Source organism: Ambystoma mexicanum, chromosome 12 (genome assembly GCF_040938575.1).
Source record: "Ambystoma mexicanum isolate Mex_15411 chromosome 12, UKY_AmexF1_1, whole genome shotgun sequence".
NCBI classification, from domain to species: domain Eukaryota; kingdom Metazoa; phylum Chordata; class Amphibia; order Caudata; family Ambystomatidae; genus Ambystoma; species Ambystoma mexicanum.
This window is the reverse complement of record NC_090936.1, coordinates 100,561,523-100,576,414: the sequence shown is the minus strand read 5'-3', so window position 1 is coordinate 100,576,414 and position 14,892 is coordinate 100,561,523. Positions and strand designations below refer to the sequence as shown.

The window sequence follows — 14,892 nt, the reverse complement described above, 5'->3', positions numbered from 1 at the left end:
TCCTGAAAGCATTTTAACAAAAAGCCATTGAGGGTGGTTCCCTCATGTTGCCTAAAACCAGTCTAGAATTTGTTGGTCTTCCCACTTCCTCTCGTCTCAACTAGTCAAATGGATTAAAAAATTGGTAGCAAATATTTTGCAATCACCATCCATGATTGCAATGGGCTTATAATTCTTTGGGTCAATTTGCAACCCCGCTTAAAAATTGGAATGACATAGGTGGTTTCCGAGGAGGCTGGAAAGTGTCCTGACACTACAAGATTATTAAAATAGTCAGAATTGTGGCCCAATTGTCCGGGGCAGCTTTAAAGACTATTGGATAACCTATTCGGCCCCACCGCCATTGAAGGGCTAGTTTTCGTTATAATTTTGTAGATAACGATATATACCACAAATCTGTGTTTTGTTGTCTAGTTTGTGCCTCAAGAAGATAACGAAAAATTGGGTCACCTCCTAACGGTGTATACATAAACTCAGTGACTCACCCACAACGCTTCAGAGATAGGGTTAGTTTGCTTATTGGATTGGGAATTTCCCATAGTTCATTACTGTCCAAAATGTGGAATCATCCATTGTCTTTAAGATATCGAGCTTCAGCTTCCTATCTTTTGATACCGAATAGGCGCAATGATTTTTAGCCAAGTTCCTATATGCTTGAGTGAACTTTTTAATTTCTTTATTATATTTCTTGGAATCCGTTTTTTTCAGAGTCCGGATTTCCTGTCTCATGGTCTTTGTCCTCTACAATACCTGGCTATCATAACCATGAAGTTGTTTGTAATTCTGCCCCTCTCCAGGTTTAAGGTTCCTATTTGAGAATAATCGAAACAGTGTATCTTCCAAAAAAGAAAGCAAGTTATCAAAATTAAATGTATCCATTTTCCGCTCTTAGGCAAAACTTCACCATGCTTACCATTAAGTATATCTGCACTCTTAGGGGGCGTGGCCTGGCAGCCATGGAGTAGGCTGCTTCCTCACAGAGCTCTGTGATCCGACAACAGATCCTGGAGAGCGCGAGCTGCCTGCCAGATGCAATTGGCATTAAATTAACACCGAGGGTGTATGAAGGCGCATGGAGCAATATGTGAGCGGCCACGATCTGATAGACCCACGCGTTCGGTCGAATTGATACTTTGTTGCTGAGCCTACAGTGGATACCAGCAAGGACAACAAAGGCAAGATGGCGGCGTGGCCGGAGCACAGAGACCCGTGAGGACTCGATCAGACGGGACGAAACGGGCGACCCGCTGAAATGTGGCAAGACATCAGAGGCCAGAGAATGGGCGCCGCGCTATAATTCATAAACATATAAACGTAAATATATACACGTTTCAGTCGGCTGAATGAGATTGGCGAGCGACAGCGCGAGGCTGGCAGTGTGCGGGTACCGCAGGTGACAAGAAGCTGCAGGCGATAGAATACGTGCGGGCAGAACAGCGGCCCCGACTTCCACGGGCACCCGGCAAGTAGGAGCACCCTCGCCACAGAGGAAGGAGGCCGGCATCTAGGCGAGTAGAGCGGTCTAGGAGGTGAAGATACCCGCCAGCATAGTGGAGTGCGGCAGCCCAGGGTGTGCGAAAACACACCGCGGGGAACATAGCTGGCCCCTTCAGATGAGACCGACGAGGGACAATAGGGCATGAGTGTGTCGGCACCGAAAGAATAAATGGGACCGCTGCTAATGTAAATATAAATAAAATAACACCTGATTGCAAACGCTGAGCAGGCGCTATAGCCCACGAACAACGTTGGCTACAAAATCGCTGCCGGAGGACAGGCACTGGGGATGTAAACACGAAAATTCGGGGAGAGGCAGCTGCATCGGATCGTGAGATCAAAGGAGACACAGCGCTGGAGCCGCGGCAGGTAGCCGCACGCATCAGAATAAATGCGCAACGTCCAGCCAGCAAATAAGGGGAAGAGAGCAGATGGAAGAAAGGAGCGGATGGCCCCTTCCGCAAAGTGAACAGATAACGTGGAGAGCGGAGTGATGCGAGGCTCCTCCTACTCTGGGCTGCTGGAAAAGGTGAAAGTGCTGGGCAAGTGTCTTTAGGACATGCACATGGGCTATTGACAGGTAGTGGCCTATAAGGGGGATACCACTGGCACACCGGGCGACAGATGAGCTGGGGGGCGAAGAAGCCACAATGAAAGGGTGCCCCCCTCCTGTAAGACTGGCGAGAACGCCAATAACTAACACAGAGGGTGGGGGCATGCGGGCCCCCCCCCTCCCTGGGATGCCGAGGAAGAGCAAATTGCCGGACGAGTGTCTCTGCGCTACGCAACCTGGTCACCATTCAGAAGGGGCCAGAGTGTAACATACCAAAGGGAGATAAATGTGCTGGAAGACGAAGAGGGCACATTAAGACTTATTAGCAGACTGTGGATGAGAGAACGGCTGCAGCAAGGGGGATATTAGGTGGGGACAAAAGCCAGAGAGCATACTAAGGTCCCAACAACCACAAAACAGAAATGAGGCCTGGTGAAACTTGCACTGGGGAGCATAAGAACTTATCTCAAGGGTGAGACACGCATGGCAAGCGGCAACAGCCACCCCCGACAAGAAAAGGCCTAGGGCAGGAACGCAGTGGAACAATGTCTGAGAAGAGCGGCAAAGCTAAGAGCAAACAACCCACGATGGACATTTTTGCAAAGTCCCAACAAGCCCCTACCATCCCAGCGCAAGGGAAAGCGAGTGCGCCCGTGGAAACAGTTGCCCCTCGTGAGGACAGCACCATTCTAACAGCCATAGCAGATCTGAACTCCAAGTGGGGTACAACAATGGCGGACATGAGAACGGCACTTGAGAACAAAATAGATGCCGTGGGGATCGAAGTGAATTTGTTGAGAAAAGATGTGAGGGCCCTTGCGGGAAGAACGAGCAAACTAGAAAGTGCGGTGAAGGTCAACACGGACACTGGAGAGAACAACGCAAAAGAGGTCCATATTCTGAAACAGGTGGCGAACCTAGAGAGCAGAGCAGAGGAGGCAGAAGGCCGGGCGAGGCGCAACAATGTCAGGGTGGTTGGACTGCCGGAGGGAGAGGAAGGACTAGACCCTACAGCGTACGTGGAAAACATGTTGCAAGAGATAGGAGCCGGCGAGCTGTCACAGGGATTTGCGGTTGAGCGAGCCCACAGAGCATTGGTGAGAAGGCCGCAACCCGGGGCTCCGGGGCAATAATAGTGAAAATTTTGAATTACAAGGGCCGCGAGAAGATATTAGAATTTTTTCGGAAAGGAGGGACGATAGAGGATCGGCGACCATCTCAGCATATCCGGACTGCACCATGCTGGTGCAAAGACAACGGTATAGCTGTGTGGCAGTCAAGAGAAGACTACGCGCCGCAGGACACCAATACATGCTCCTGTACCCGGCGAGGCTCAAAATTGTCTACAAGAATAAGGTGCTGTTTTTCGACACCCCGGAGGAGGCGGCAGAGTGGCTGGATGCGCATGGCTGTCCAGATCGAGATGAGGAGCAGGCACAACAAGAATGCGATAAGTGACTGTTATGCTGCATAAGGAGGGAGGGGAGTGGGCAATTGGCAAAGAGTAAGTGTGTGAGATGGTATAGTGATTCAAGAACTTCAGTTGCACTAAGGGTATTTTGGACATATTGTACTTGAATATAACCAGTGAAAAGTTAAGTTAGATGGGCAGTGCAGATGGCGCTCAGTCTAACAAAATAAGTCAGAGCTATCTGTAGGAGAAGGCTCACCCCCAAGTAGTAGAATAGTTAGGTCACCACTAGGGTGATGATTCCCCGCTGAGCTGCTGGTACGGTCTAGGCCGGAAAGGGGCTAGATGCGGGGGCGCCTGAGATGCAGGAATGGAGCTGGGCAACAGTTGGGTATGTGTGGGGGGGTGGGGAAGGGGGAGTGCAGTGAAAGTTTGGGTAGGGGCATTGGGGGTGGTGGAAGGTTGAAGTTGTTGAAATGGTTTGGAGTTTGGGTCAGGCGGGGGGGACAGTTGGATGGGGACTGGGGAGTTGGGTGTGTTTTTTGTTAAGGGGAATACGAGTTTATATGGACTGAGATGGAAGTGGGATCTGGACTGCACCGAGGGGAGGGGGAAGGGGGACTCTAATGGGCCATGGGGGACCTTAAAATAATTACGTGGAATGTCAGGGGGCTCAATAGTTATCTTAAGAGGAACAAGGTTATGTTGTATCTGCGCAGACAGAAGATAGATATTGCACTGTTGCAGGAGACTCGCCTGACACAGGAAAAGATGGAGATGGTAGTGATGAAATGGAAAGGGGTTGTGGTGGGCTCGACATATTCTGCTTATGCTAGAGGAGTGCTCACCTGGGTGGCGCTGCATGTTCCGTTTCAGCTGTTGCAGGAAAAGGCAGAAACGGATTGGAGGATGGTCATACTGAGGGGATTGGTGGAGTATAGGGAGATAAGCATTGTAAATACATACGCCCCCAATCAAAATACTGCAGCATATTTCAGAACTCTGTGTACTAACCTTAGCATGTGTATGGGGAGTGCAGTGATCTGGGGGGGGGGGGGGACTTCAACTGTGTATTAAACCCAAGAATGGATAGGTGAGATGGAAAGATTGATAGACCGACCCCAGCGGCTAAACCATTGCAGACACTACTAGATGACTTTGTTCTGGCAGATGTGTGGAGAACAAGACACCCCCAAGATAGGCAGTACTCGCACTATTCCGCCCCGCAGCAGTTGCATACGAGGCTGGACTATGTCTTAGCTACGTCAGAGGTAATAACGGAGATTACTCAGGTAGAATACAAGGCGAGGGTCCTCTCCGACCACTCGCCCCTGGTTCTCGGATGGCAATACTGCCCCCCGAGAGCAAGGATCCCGACATGGCACTGCCGGGCTGAGGCACTTAAGGATCCCTTTTTTAGAGAAGACATAAGAGAGGAGATTACAAACTATTTTGAGATAAATACAGGTAGTGTGGACTCGGCTAGCACATTATGGGAAGCTTTTAAGCTCGTGGTGCGAGGTGTAGCCGTAGAAAAATCAAAGGGCCTGCAAGGTGGGATCCTGGCTGATCTATAAGAAACGGAAAGGGAACTGGAAAAGGCATTGAAGGAGGGAGGTGACGCAGAGAGCGATATGGAGCTTTTACTTAAACTGCAGCAGAAATATGCAGAGCTGTGGGAAAGACTGTGCAACCTCAACTATAAAAAATACATAAAGAGGCAGTATGCGGGAGGGGATAAAACAGGAAGGCTTTTGGCATGGTTATACAAGAGCGAGACCCCCAGACCTACGATCAGAACGATAACGAGAGAAGATGGTAGCGTAGCTGACACCCAAGAGGGAGTTAATCAAGAGTTTGCAGGTTGCAGGTTGCTATATGGAGACAAGGAGGGTAGTAGTCATGAGGAGATAATAGAAACGCTGGGGGATATTGGACTGCCCACGATAAGTGCTGAAGAAAGAGAAGAGCTAGACGCACCAATTACTTTGGAGGAGTTGGGAGAAGTGGTGAGGCAGCGGCCTACCAGTAAGACCCCAGGGGCGGACGGGCTCCCAAGTGAATTTTATAAAGTATATAGAGAGGAAGTGCTCCCCCCAATGTTAGAAATGTTAAATGAAGCGTCTGAGGTGGGACGTCTGCCGGAGTCACTCAGAGAGGCGATTATAATACTGCTTCCCAAACCCAACAAGCCCGGGCATAGCTGTGGATCCTACAGACCTTTGTCGATGTTGAATCAAGACTGCCAAGACAGTCGTCAGTATCTTGCTAACAGGCTGAGGAGAGTTATTGGCACACTAATACACCCCAACCAGACGGGCTATTTCCCGAATAGGAATATAACACATAATCATAGGAGACTCCAACAGGTTGTCGAATGGGGGAGTAAGAATGATGGTGAAATGGCAATTGTGTCCTTGGACACGATAATGGCTTTCGATTCGGTCAAGTGGCCTTGGCTGCTGGCGGCCCTAGCGGGCTATGGTATGGGGCCTGGATACATAAGGTGGGCAAAGATGCTATATAGTGACCCGCTGGCCAGGGTCAAAGCGGGATCAGTGATATCTGAAAGATGGCAACTTAGTAGAGGCACCAGACAGGGGTGCCCATGGTCCCCAATGCTCTATATACTGGCCCTGGAACCCTTAGCAAGATACCTTAGACAACAATACGATTGGTATTGAGATAGGAGGGGAGCGACACTTGATCTCCTTATATGCAGATGACTTGCTGCTGTACTTGAGGCACCCGGAGGAAAATCTCCAGTACATCCTGGAAGTGATGGAAAGATATGCAGGGTTGTCTGGTATAGCAATGAATCCTCAAAAATCCAGCATTTTCCCGCTAGGCAGTTACAAGGGAATCCCGGTGGGACGGTTGCCGGTGTTACAAACACCATGGGCAGTTGATACTTTCTGGTATCTTGGAATAGATGTGTACCACACAGTGGAAGAAGAGCACAGACACAATACTGAGGTAGCCATTCAGAAAATTGAGAAGTGTATGCAGTTCTGGGTGAAGTTACCCTTAGCAATGATGGGAAGAGGGGCAATGCTTAAGATGGTGGTCCTACCTAGGCGCCTGAATTATTTTGGGAATATTCCATACATGATACCCAAGAAGTTCTTTACTAGACTGAACAGCTTGTGTAGGGATTTCCTGTGGCACAGTAGAAACTGCAGAATTTTTATGAAAAAGGGGGGATAAAACTGCCTAATTATGAGGTTTACTATGTAGCGAGCCAGCTACAATACGTTGCCAAGTGGCTCTCAGATGAACAGACCCCCGAATCCAGGTTGTTTGGACAGGACTGTGCCCCGTTTTACTTAAGAGAGATGATCTGGCTGCCCAAGGCAGAAATGGAAGGGCGCCCTAAGATGATGATGATGTTGGGGTGGAAGATGTGGCATCGAGCATGCCAGATGATGGGGAACCCATTCCCATGCTCCCCGCAGGTGCCACTAGTTACACTAACGCGGGGGGAGATAGGCAGCTGAGGATGACAATTGGGAACCACTGGGAGTCGGTGGGGCTAGTGACGATGGGAGATATCTGGCAAGAGGGGACCATCACAGATTTTGAAGTGCTGGGGGAGGAAATGGGATTACATAAGGCCCAGTATATCACAAATCATAGAATGGTGCAGATAATTAGGAGAACATGGCCCGAAACGGTACTGGAGGAAGAACCAGATGCTAGCATAGACACGATTTATGACATAACGGAGGGAGGGCACGAGATCTCTAGACTATACGAGATGATAATGTCCAAGGTTGGAAAGGAAATAACACAACTAAGACTAGACTGGGAAGAGGAAGTAGGAACCTCGATAGAGGATGGGATGTGGGAGCGTGCCCTGGGGTACCAAAAGAAGGTGTCCAGAAATGCTAGACTAAAACAGATACAACTATATATTACGCACAGGGCATATATGACACCCCAGAGGATAGCTAGGTTTAACAATGCTGGAAGACAAGCATGTCCCAAATGCGATGAAGAAATGGCTGGCATTGTACAAATGTTTTGGTCATGCCCAGTATTTGAGCATTTCTGGGGTGAAGTAGCAAAGAAACTAGCGGAAAAAGGGGTCACGATTGTTATTGATACAGCTTGGGCATTCTTGCTGGGGGGTTCCCCAGATCGCAGAAGCTTAAGCATGTGAGCAAATTGAAAGATCTAGCATATGTGCTCGCAAAAAGAATTGCCATGGGATGGAAGACATGTCACAGGCCACGGGTGGAGGTGTGTTGGGGGGAGTTGCAGAAATGGGCGGAGGCTGAAACCATGGTATGGCAGGAGGCGAGCAATGTATGGGGCGAGGAGGAGGCGGGAACCCTGATGGCATGGAAATCATTAACAGCAGAATTGGAACGACACAAGACCTGACAGAATCCAGGGAATGCGAGACCCCACCACGTGAGGCAGATACAGAAAGCGTGGAATAAATAGGCTCGTAAGGGAGGGTGGGATAAGGGGAGCAGTGACTAAAATTAAGCAATGTACAATGGAACTTGATATTCATACTGCATGTTTGGTTTGTATTGTTTTTGTTTTGTTTGAATAAATCAATAAAAATTGTTTTAAAAAAAAAGTATATCTGCACTCTTTCCGTTCCATGTCATCCTGTTTTTTACAGGATTTACTGTCAAATTAGAGAGACAACCGCATTAATATTTTTTTACCAAAAGGTCAGGGGGCATATAGCTTATTGTATTTTTGAATTGCTCCTGTTTCCATTGTATTACTTATGCTCCATCTTCCCTCTGTGGTTGGCGTTCAAAATAAAACATTGAATATCAAGATATCATATTGTGGTCACTGAGTGAGGTATCGACTTTAAAATAACTACACATATTAAACAGATTATCCACAAAGAAAAAAATCCAGCACTGCCATGGTTTCACCCCTATGCCTGGTTGATTGAATCTGGGAGTCCCTAGGAATGTTACCATTCAACCTAGTTAACCCCAATGATGTGTGGCAGGACACCCACCTATTTCCCTGTAAGATTTTATGTGTGAGAGAAGTTGAGGGTTGAAGAAACTCCAATGTATTATCCTGCATCTCAGCAGGGTGACAAGTGGAGTTTAGAATCCCAGCAACTATGATATAGCCATCACTGCCGCTCTCTGGATATTATGTTTTTTTTATTTTTTATTAAAAGACCAATACAGGATTTTATGGTAATCGTAAGGCCCCCAGAGGGGCAACCCCCACTATGTTTCCTGGCAAATTGACAGGCAATAGAATAAAATATAATAGCCAGATCTCCTGGAGAAGAATTAACTCATACTTTCTTAAGGGGTATCCTAAATCAGGATTTGTAAACAGTTGACTATGCCCACAGGTATTCCAGGAAACTACCTTCAAAGAGTTTACACTAATAAAGATTTCTCCGAGGTGCTTTTTTAGTGTGAGTAGCCGCATTTAGAACACCCGGCAGCCTCGACCAGTCATGATGTTCAGGCAAGGGAGCTTGCTTCTGTGGGGCCATAAACACATTTCTTTGTCGTGGGCCATAAGTGTTTACTGAAATATGAGTTTCCTTTAAACTTGACCAGATCCTTTAGTTGCAACCAAAACCCTGTTTACCAGGACCCTCAGACTTCTACAGTGGAATATCGTACCCTAATTGCCTTAGGGGAGAAGATTTTATTCTTAAAGCATCTTAGATAATCTCTAAGGTGACCCTATCCTTCCTATTGTGTATAAATTCAACCTGTTGAATTTCTCATGTGGCTATTGCCCTAAGATTCGTAACCTCTGGGGAGAAAAAGGGCCAATATGTTCTATCTGCTCAATATCTGAGGTCTTTCTTCACAAAATGAACTTACCAAGTGCAACCAAGGTTGTCTGTTGCAATTAGCCCAGAGTCTTGTTGAAATAGGGAAATTCTGCGTTCCCTCCATCAAGGTGGCAGGATTGTGCTTGAAAGAAGATATATTTGCAGGACAGCGAGTGGTATCCATTCCTCTCAGGATGCTAAACACAGGGTTTTCTTAGCCTTGCTTCCTGCTCCTACTTACAATTCCACCGACAAGCTTGCCGAAGGTGTTTTTTTCACTCTGAAAAGCCTGAGGCACAAAAACCAGCTGCGGACTCTGGGGCAACACTTAGAAATCACGCCGCTCATTTTAGGGTTGTATTGCGCCAAAATGCATTCTTCATCTGGAATCAGCTAATTTACAGTTAAAGCTTGCTGCTCCTTGTCAAAATCCAACAGTACATCTCATGAACCAGCATGCTCGGGCAATTCTGTGAATTTCAGTTTCCTAAGGAAATTCCTTGAGGTTCTCCTATTCTTCCTCGTTGCCTTTATATTTTTAGACGACTTCTCCTACGCCACCAGAAATATTTTCCATTGCTGTTGCGCCGTACAGCCCGATGGAATGATGGCTTCAATGTCATTCAAAGGCACTTTACTTCCAGCTCTTTGATTGTCTGTGGATCAGGGGAAATTACCTGCGATTCCGATAGACACAATGAGATCTGCATTCTCTTGCCTTCGCTCAGCTTGGTGATCAAGGGATCCAGCAGTGCTGGTGATTCAGGGCAAGTTCACTGTCTGGAGGCTAAATCCCCACTTCCCACTTTGTAGTCCAGGTTATTTTTGGGTGGGGAAAAAAGGGAACGTACGCCCTCACCCTTCGCCATGGTATCCATTTTAAAAATACAAATGTTTTAATGCACTTCTAAGATCACCAAATGGATCTTCACTTCTCTATTAGTATTCGCATACGACGTGATGAAGGAAGTTTAGACTTAATTTAATGCTTGCAGTGCCGATCGATTAGCTACGCGATTGCTGGTCTGTCTGAGAAATTGGGTAATGCCAGAAGGCTACAAGCCACCTGGTGACATGTCCTGACGATCGTCGTCAGTAGCATAGGCTGTTCAAATCGGAGGATTTAAATAAGAATCCTTCATTCTATTATCTTTATGACCCCCCCACTCAATCCTAATAGTTCAGAATCCGATATTGAGATGTTCCCTCTAGCATTCTGCAAAGGACTGCATGACTGAAACGTGCCCTCTTGTGACCTTACTGACCATATTAAAAAATTATATAATTTTCACTGCCTTTTTCGGTTTCTCTGTGGTTGCAAAGGTAGGTTCACAATGCAAGTCTGGGAGGGGCAAATCTCTTGCCATATTGAGGAGATTGGAATCATAAGCCTTATTTTTAGTCATGCTTTTGCTGCGCAACTCATACATGGACGATTATGGTTAATGGCACTCACCAGACCTCCACTGTCTGGTCCCACAAAAGACCCAACAGCAGTGCCAACCACACTCGGCGCTCCGCGCCATCAACAAGCTTTTAAAACCAAGGTTGTTGCACCAATAGGAGTACTTGCTGCAACTAGCGCTCCAACACCAAAGCTTTCCAAACGGCCATCCGCAATACAGTGCTTACACCGGATTTGTAGTTTCTTCCCAAAAAGGATTGAATTTCTGAGGTTGGTCCCATGCATTTTGGTCTGAAAGGTTTGAATGGTACACTGAGCAGGAGCAAGTTGAGAAAAATAAACATGGTTAGGCTGCCTTCAGGAATGCACGCAGTAATGTCAGTCATGGGAGGTGCAATACTGTGGAAGGCCATTTGGTCAGAGGCAGAGCTGGTTGTATGTTCATCTGCTGCCTGTTCTTCCGATCAATGTTAAAGCAAGAGATAAGAAGCAGTCAGTCACGTTAGACAATTGCTGTCTGAAGGGCAATCTGTTCTAGTCGTTGCCTCAGGCTAGTAGGGTTGAAACATAGACATCTGTTAGGTTGAAGCCTTTGCGAGATCAGTGCTAAGTCAACCACATATCAGGCTTGTCTATGGTGTATTATCAGACTTTTGTGTGGGGGGAGATGCCGTTTTATGAAGAAGATTCCTATGGAGTATTGGGGTATGTGCCTATCCGTGATGTCAGCTATGCATTTAGTCCCAGCAATAGCCAGGCCCTTTGAATCTTGACCGTTAGGCAGACACTGTGTCCTGCTTGCCACTCCATGTACTTTCATCATGTAAATATTTACACTTCTAGATAGTTTACAATTATTGAACTAATTGATAACCCATACCATCTGTTTTACCTACATCAAACATAAGCTGTATTTTTCGCACACTTGTTTAAGTGAACATTGCACGTGGAATGGATCACCCTGCTTTTGAGGCCTGACATAATTGTAATCGCTGGTAATGGAAATGTCACCCTGATGCCTTACCCCATGACCGGTGTTGACAAAGTGAATTTGGGGAATTTTAATACCTCTTCTAATTTTTTTTATTTTCAGGCTCAATTTAAGAAGACCGACTTTGTCAACAGCCGGACAGCAAAAGCCTACAACTCGCTTAAAGACTGAGGGAGGGACGTGTTGGAACATCATACAATGGACCCTGTTTCTTGGTGCACAGACTTTTCACAGTATCTTAGCAGACTCCCCTCTTTTAGTGATGCCAGCTGTTGAGCAAACCTAGTGCCTTAACTGTTTTTATTGACCTATTTAACACATTTTCTAACCGCCCTAACTCAACTGCACCCTTTACTTCACTGTGCACATGTTCTTAAAAGGATGGTCTCGTCATCATTTACTTCTGCTCTTTACAGAAACTCCCCATATACCAACTAAGAGCTTGTAACAGCCCAAGAGATCCATTGCACACACAAAAACATGACAGGTTATCAGACTCTCACATGTTGCTGCAGTCAGCGATACCAAGGAAAGGCCCTGTACTTTTAGCCCTGTATCACTCATCGTTCCATTCAATCTCCTAATACAGGTGGCAGGGCGATGCCATATTACCTCGCCTCCAGCAGGGAAAGCAGAATACTGATCTGAAATATGACTCAATTTCTTCTACCCCCGTTCTGACAGCGATAACTGCATGTACCATCTATTGTAAGAGTGGGGAACTCATGTAATCCCTTTCTCTGGAGAGTCGGACATGTCCTTAAAAGTAGCATTGCCGTTCTAACTCATTACTTGGGGAGGCCCATGAATGTTTCTATGTATTCTAGCTCCACTTGGCTAAATTACATTTACTTAGCTGGTTAGTGATCCAGAATAATCAAAAGCTATATAGAATTGATGAATTAATGTCATGAACAATTTGGGCAGGTACATCCCAGGCAGGAATAAATGACTCCTGCCTACAAACCTAGCTGCATGGTGATTTTGTTAAGGGAGTGTGGGGAGTATGGTGACTCAAAAGGTGGAGAAGGCATTTTTCCTATGAGAGATACTAGGCACTTAAATGAGACGATCGACTAAAAGAGTTAGCTCCCCTCCATCTATCTTGCAAATGGGCTGCTGTCAGGTATATTGTCTAATCCCTTGAATTACTATTCCCCCCCCCAACATTAGACCCCAACGCCTTTCAGATGTCAGCAAGTCAAAAGATGGTCGGATCACCTGCTGGCAACACTGTCCGAAAGGATGACCATTGCAGCAGGATCTGCCATCTGATGTTCTGCTATAGTTCTTCTGTTGCAATGGCCACATGTCTGCTGAAAAGCTCATGAATTGTGTTTCAGCATCTATTATGGTCTTTCCTCTAATCCAGCAGTCTTCAACCTTTGGTTACCCAAATGATTTGGACTACAACTCCCATCAGCCCTAGCCAGCATATTCATGCAGGGATAATGGGGATTTAGTTCTTTGTCTATATGCCACCCATATATGCTGTTTTAGGCCGATTTGTTGCAGCCTATCATGGATGGGAAAAGTGGGTCCATCTCCTCCAAACCTTGGTGGAATTTACTTGAAATGGGGACAGTCACCCCCAAATAGCTAATTTCACTCTCCTTTCACTCTGCCTTCCTCTAGAGTGAGCACACACACATAGGCCCCCCTCCCCATATACAAACACAGCGTACACACAACCACCCTTACCTGCTGTGCTGTCCGTGCCACTTGTTCTGTTGGGGCGTTCCAGACCCTGTGTGCACTCGTGTGTAGAATGGGCAGGGCTTGACCCGCCTCAGCAGTCTGCGCCCTTTAGTGTGCACCCTCTTTTGCCTGTGATCTTTGGATTGCGGGCAAAATAGGATGAACAGGGGGTTTGTAGTCTAAGCAACGTGGAGAAACAAATGTTGCAGACTTTTGTTTTAATTGGTTACGTTTTCAGGTCTTGTTTTTAAGACTAGGATCTACTTACATAACACTGCACCCGCCATATACAGATATCTTATAATTTAAACTATATCGCAATCAATATTATTATTATATACAGATATCCTGATTCTGTTTGTGTGACACCGTTTTTTTATTCCATAGATTCTATAGTGATGAAATCAGCCTTTCAGTGGTGGATTAAATATTGTACATCATGGGCTCTGCAGCCTTTGGCTCATCAGATGTTTTGGACTGCAAAAACCATCTGCCCTTGCCACTATAGTCAATGGCGAGGGATCACGGGGGTTGTAATCTAAAGCATCACGAGTCACAGGTTGCAGACCTTTGCTGTACAAGTCCAGATTTTGTTCCCTCCACTGGAAAAAACATTTAATTTGCAGACAATTGAAAAGGGAGCAGAAGTGTTTGTATGACAGATGAGTACAAGGGATGTATTGTTTTTTGTTTTCTTCCCCACATGTTTTAAATTGACAATTCCCTGTAACATAATGTTTGCATTGTTTTAAAGAAACAATAAAACTGTTTTATTATCAATGTCTCTTTGTGCATGTCTCCCAGAAAGGGTTAACCCGTATGAAAAAGAACTTACTGTAACCGATAGGTGAATTAATGAGTTGTATGTTTGTATTGGTCACCACAGAGTGAACCGTTTCTAACCAATTCTGGGGCTTGTGAGTCTGCTTACATTCAAATGTTTTGCATAGGCTGCCATCTAGTCGTTGGTGCAGAGTATTCTATATGTTTTACGTATTTGAAAAAAAGTGGGTGTCAATAGGGGCGTACGTAAACCAATATCCCTATCCTACGTGTATACAGGTACCAATGATCCTTCGTGCGCCTATTTCCTCAGATTATTTATTTTCTGCCATTAAGGTTGAATGGTAAAGGCAGAATCTCTGTAAACAAGTTTAAAGAAGTCAAAACCATTGATGCCCAATCGTGGTCCACCTCACAAAAGATCGGCATTGAGCATGACTTCGAGAGCAACATTTTCCAGCACTGGACACTGAAAGGCGATGCAGTAGGAAGAGTGGGTGAAGGCTGTATTTTTCTAAAAACCCATTTAGAGAATGCCTTTAACCCCTAATGTAGTTTCACCTATACTCTTTACATTTAGCTCACCCGTTTCCTGGCTACCCAATGGAGAAAACTCAATTTAAATTTTGCCCTAGGTGCAATTTCAGATTCCTTTGAAGGACACACATTGAGTGTGCATTAACAGTCTTCCAAGGGATCGCGACTCTCGGTGCAAAGCTTGAAAGCCTTTTTAACTGAAGACCCTGAAGGAGCATCATACAAAAAGGTG

At 46.0% G+C, this 14,892-nt stretch overlaps 1 protein-coding gene across 1 annotated transcript in view; it reads left to right on the top strand.

Moving 5' to 3' along the window:
* PKP2 (plakophilin 2) overlaps positions 1-14,120 on the top strand; it is an 810,521-nt gene extending 796,401 nt beyond the window's left edge. Inside the window, exon 13 of the mRNA XM_069628098.1 lies at positions 11,745-14,120. Within this exon, the coding sequence (XP_069484199.1) occupies positions 11,745-11,813 (69 nt within the window). The 3' untranslated portion in view covers positions 11,814-14,120. The remainder of the gene's footprint in view (positions 1-11,744) is intronic.
* Positions 14,121-14,892: the final 772 nt, after the last annotated feature.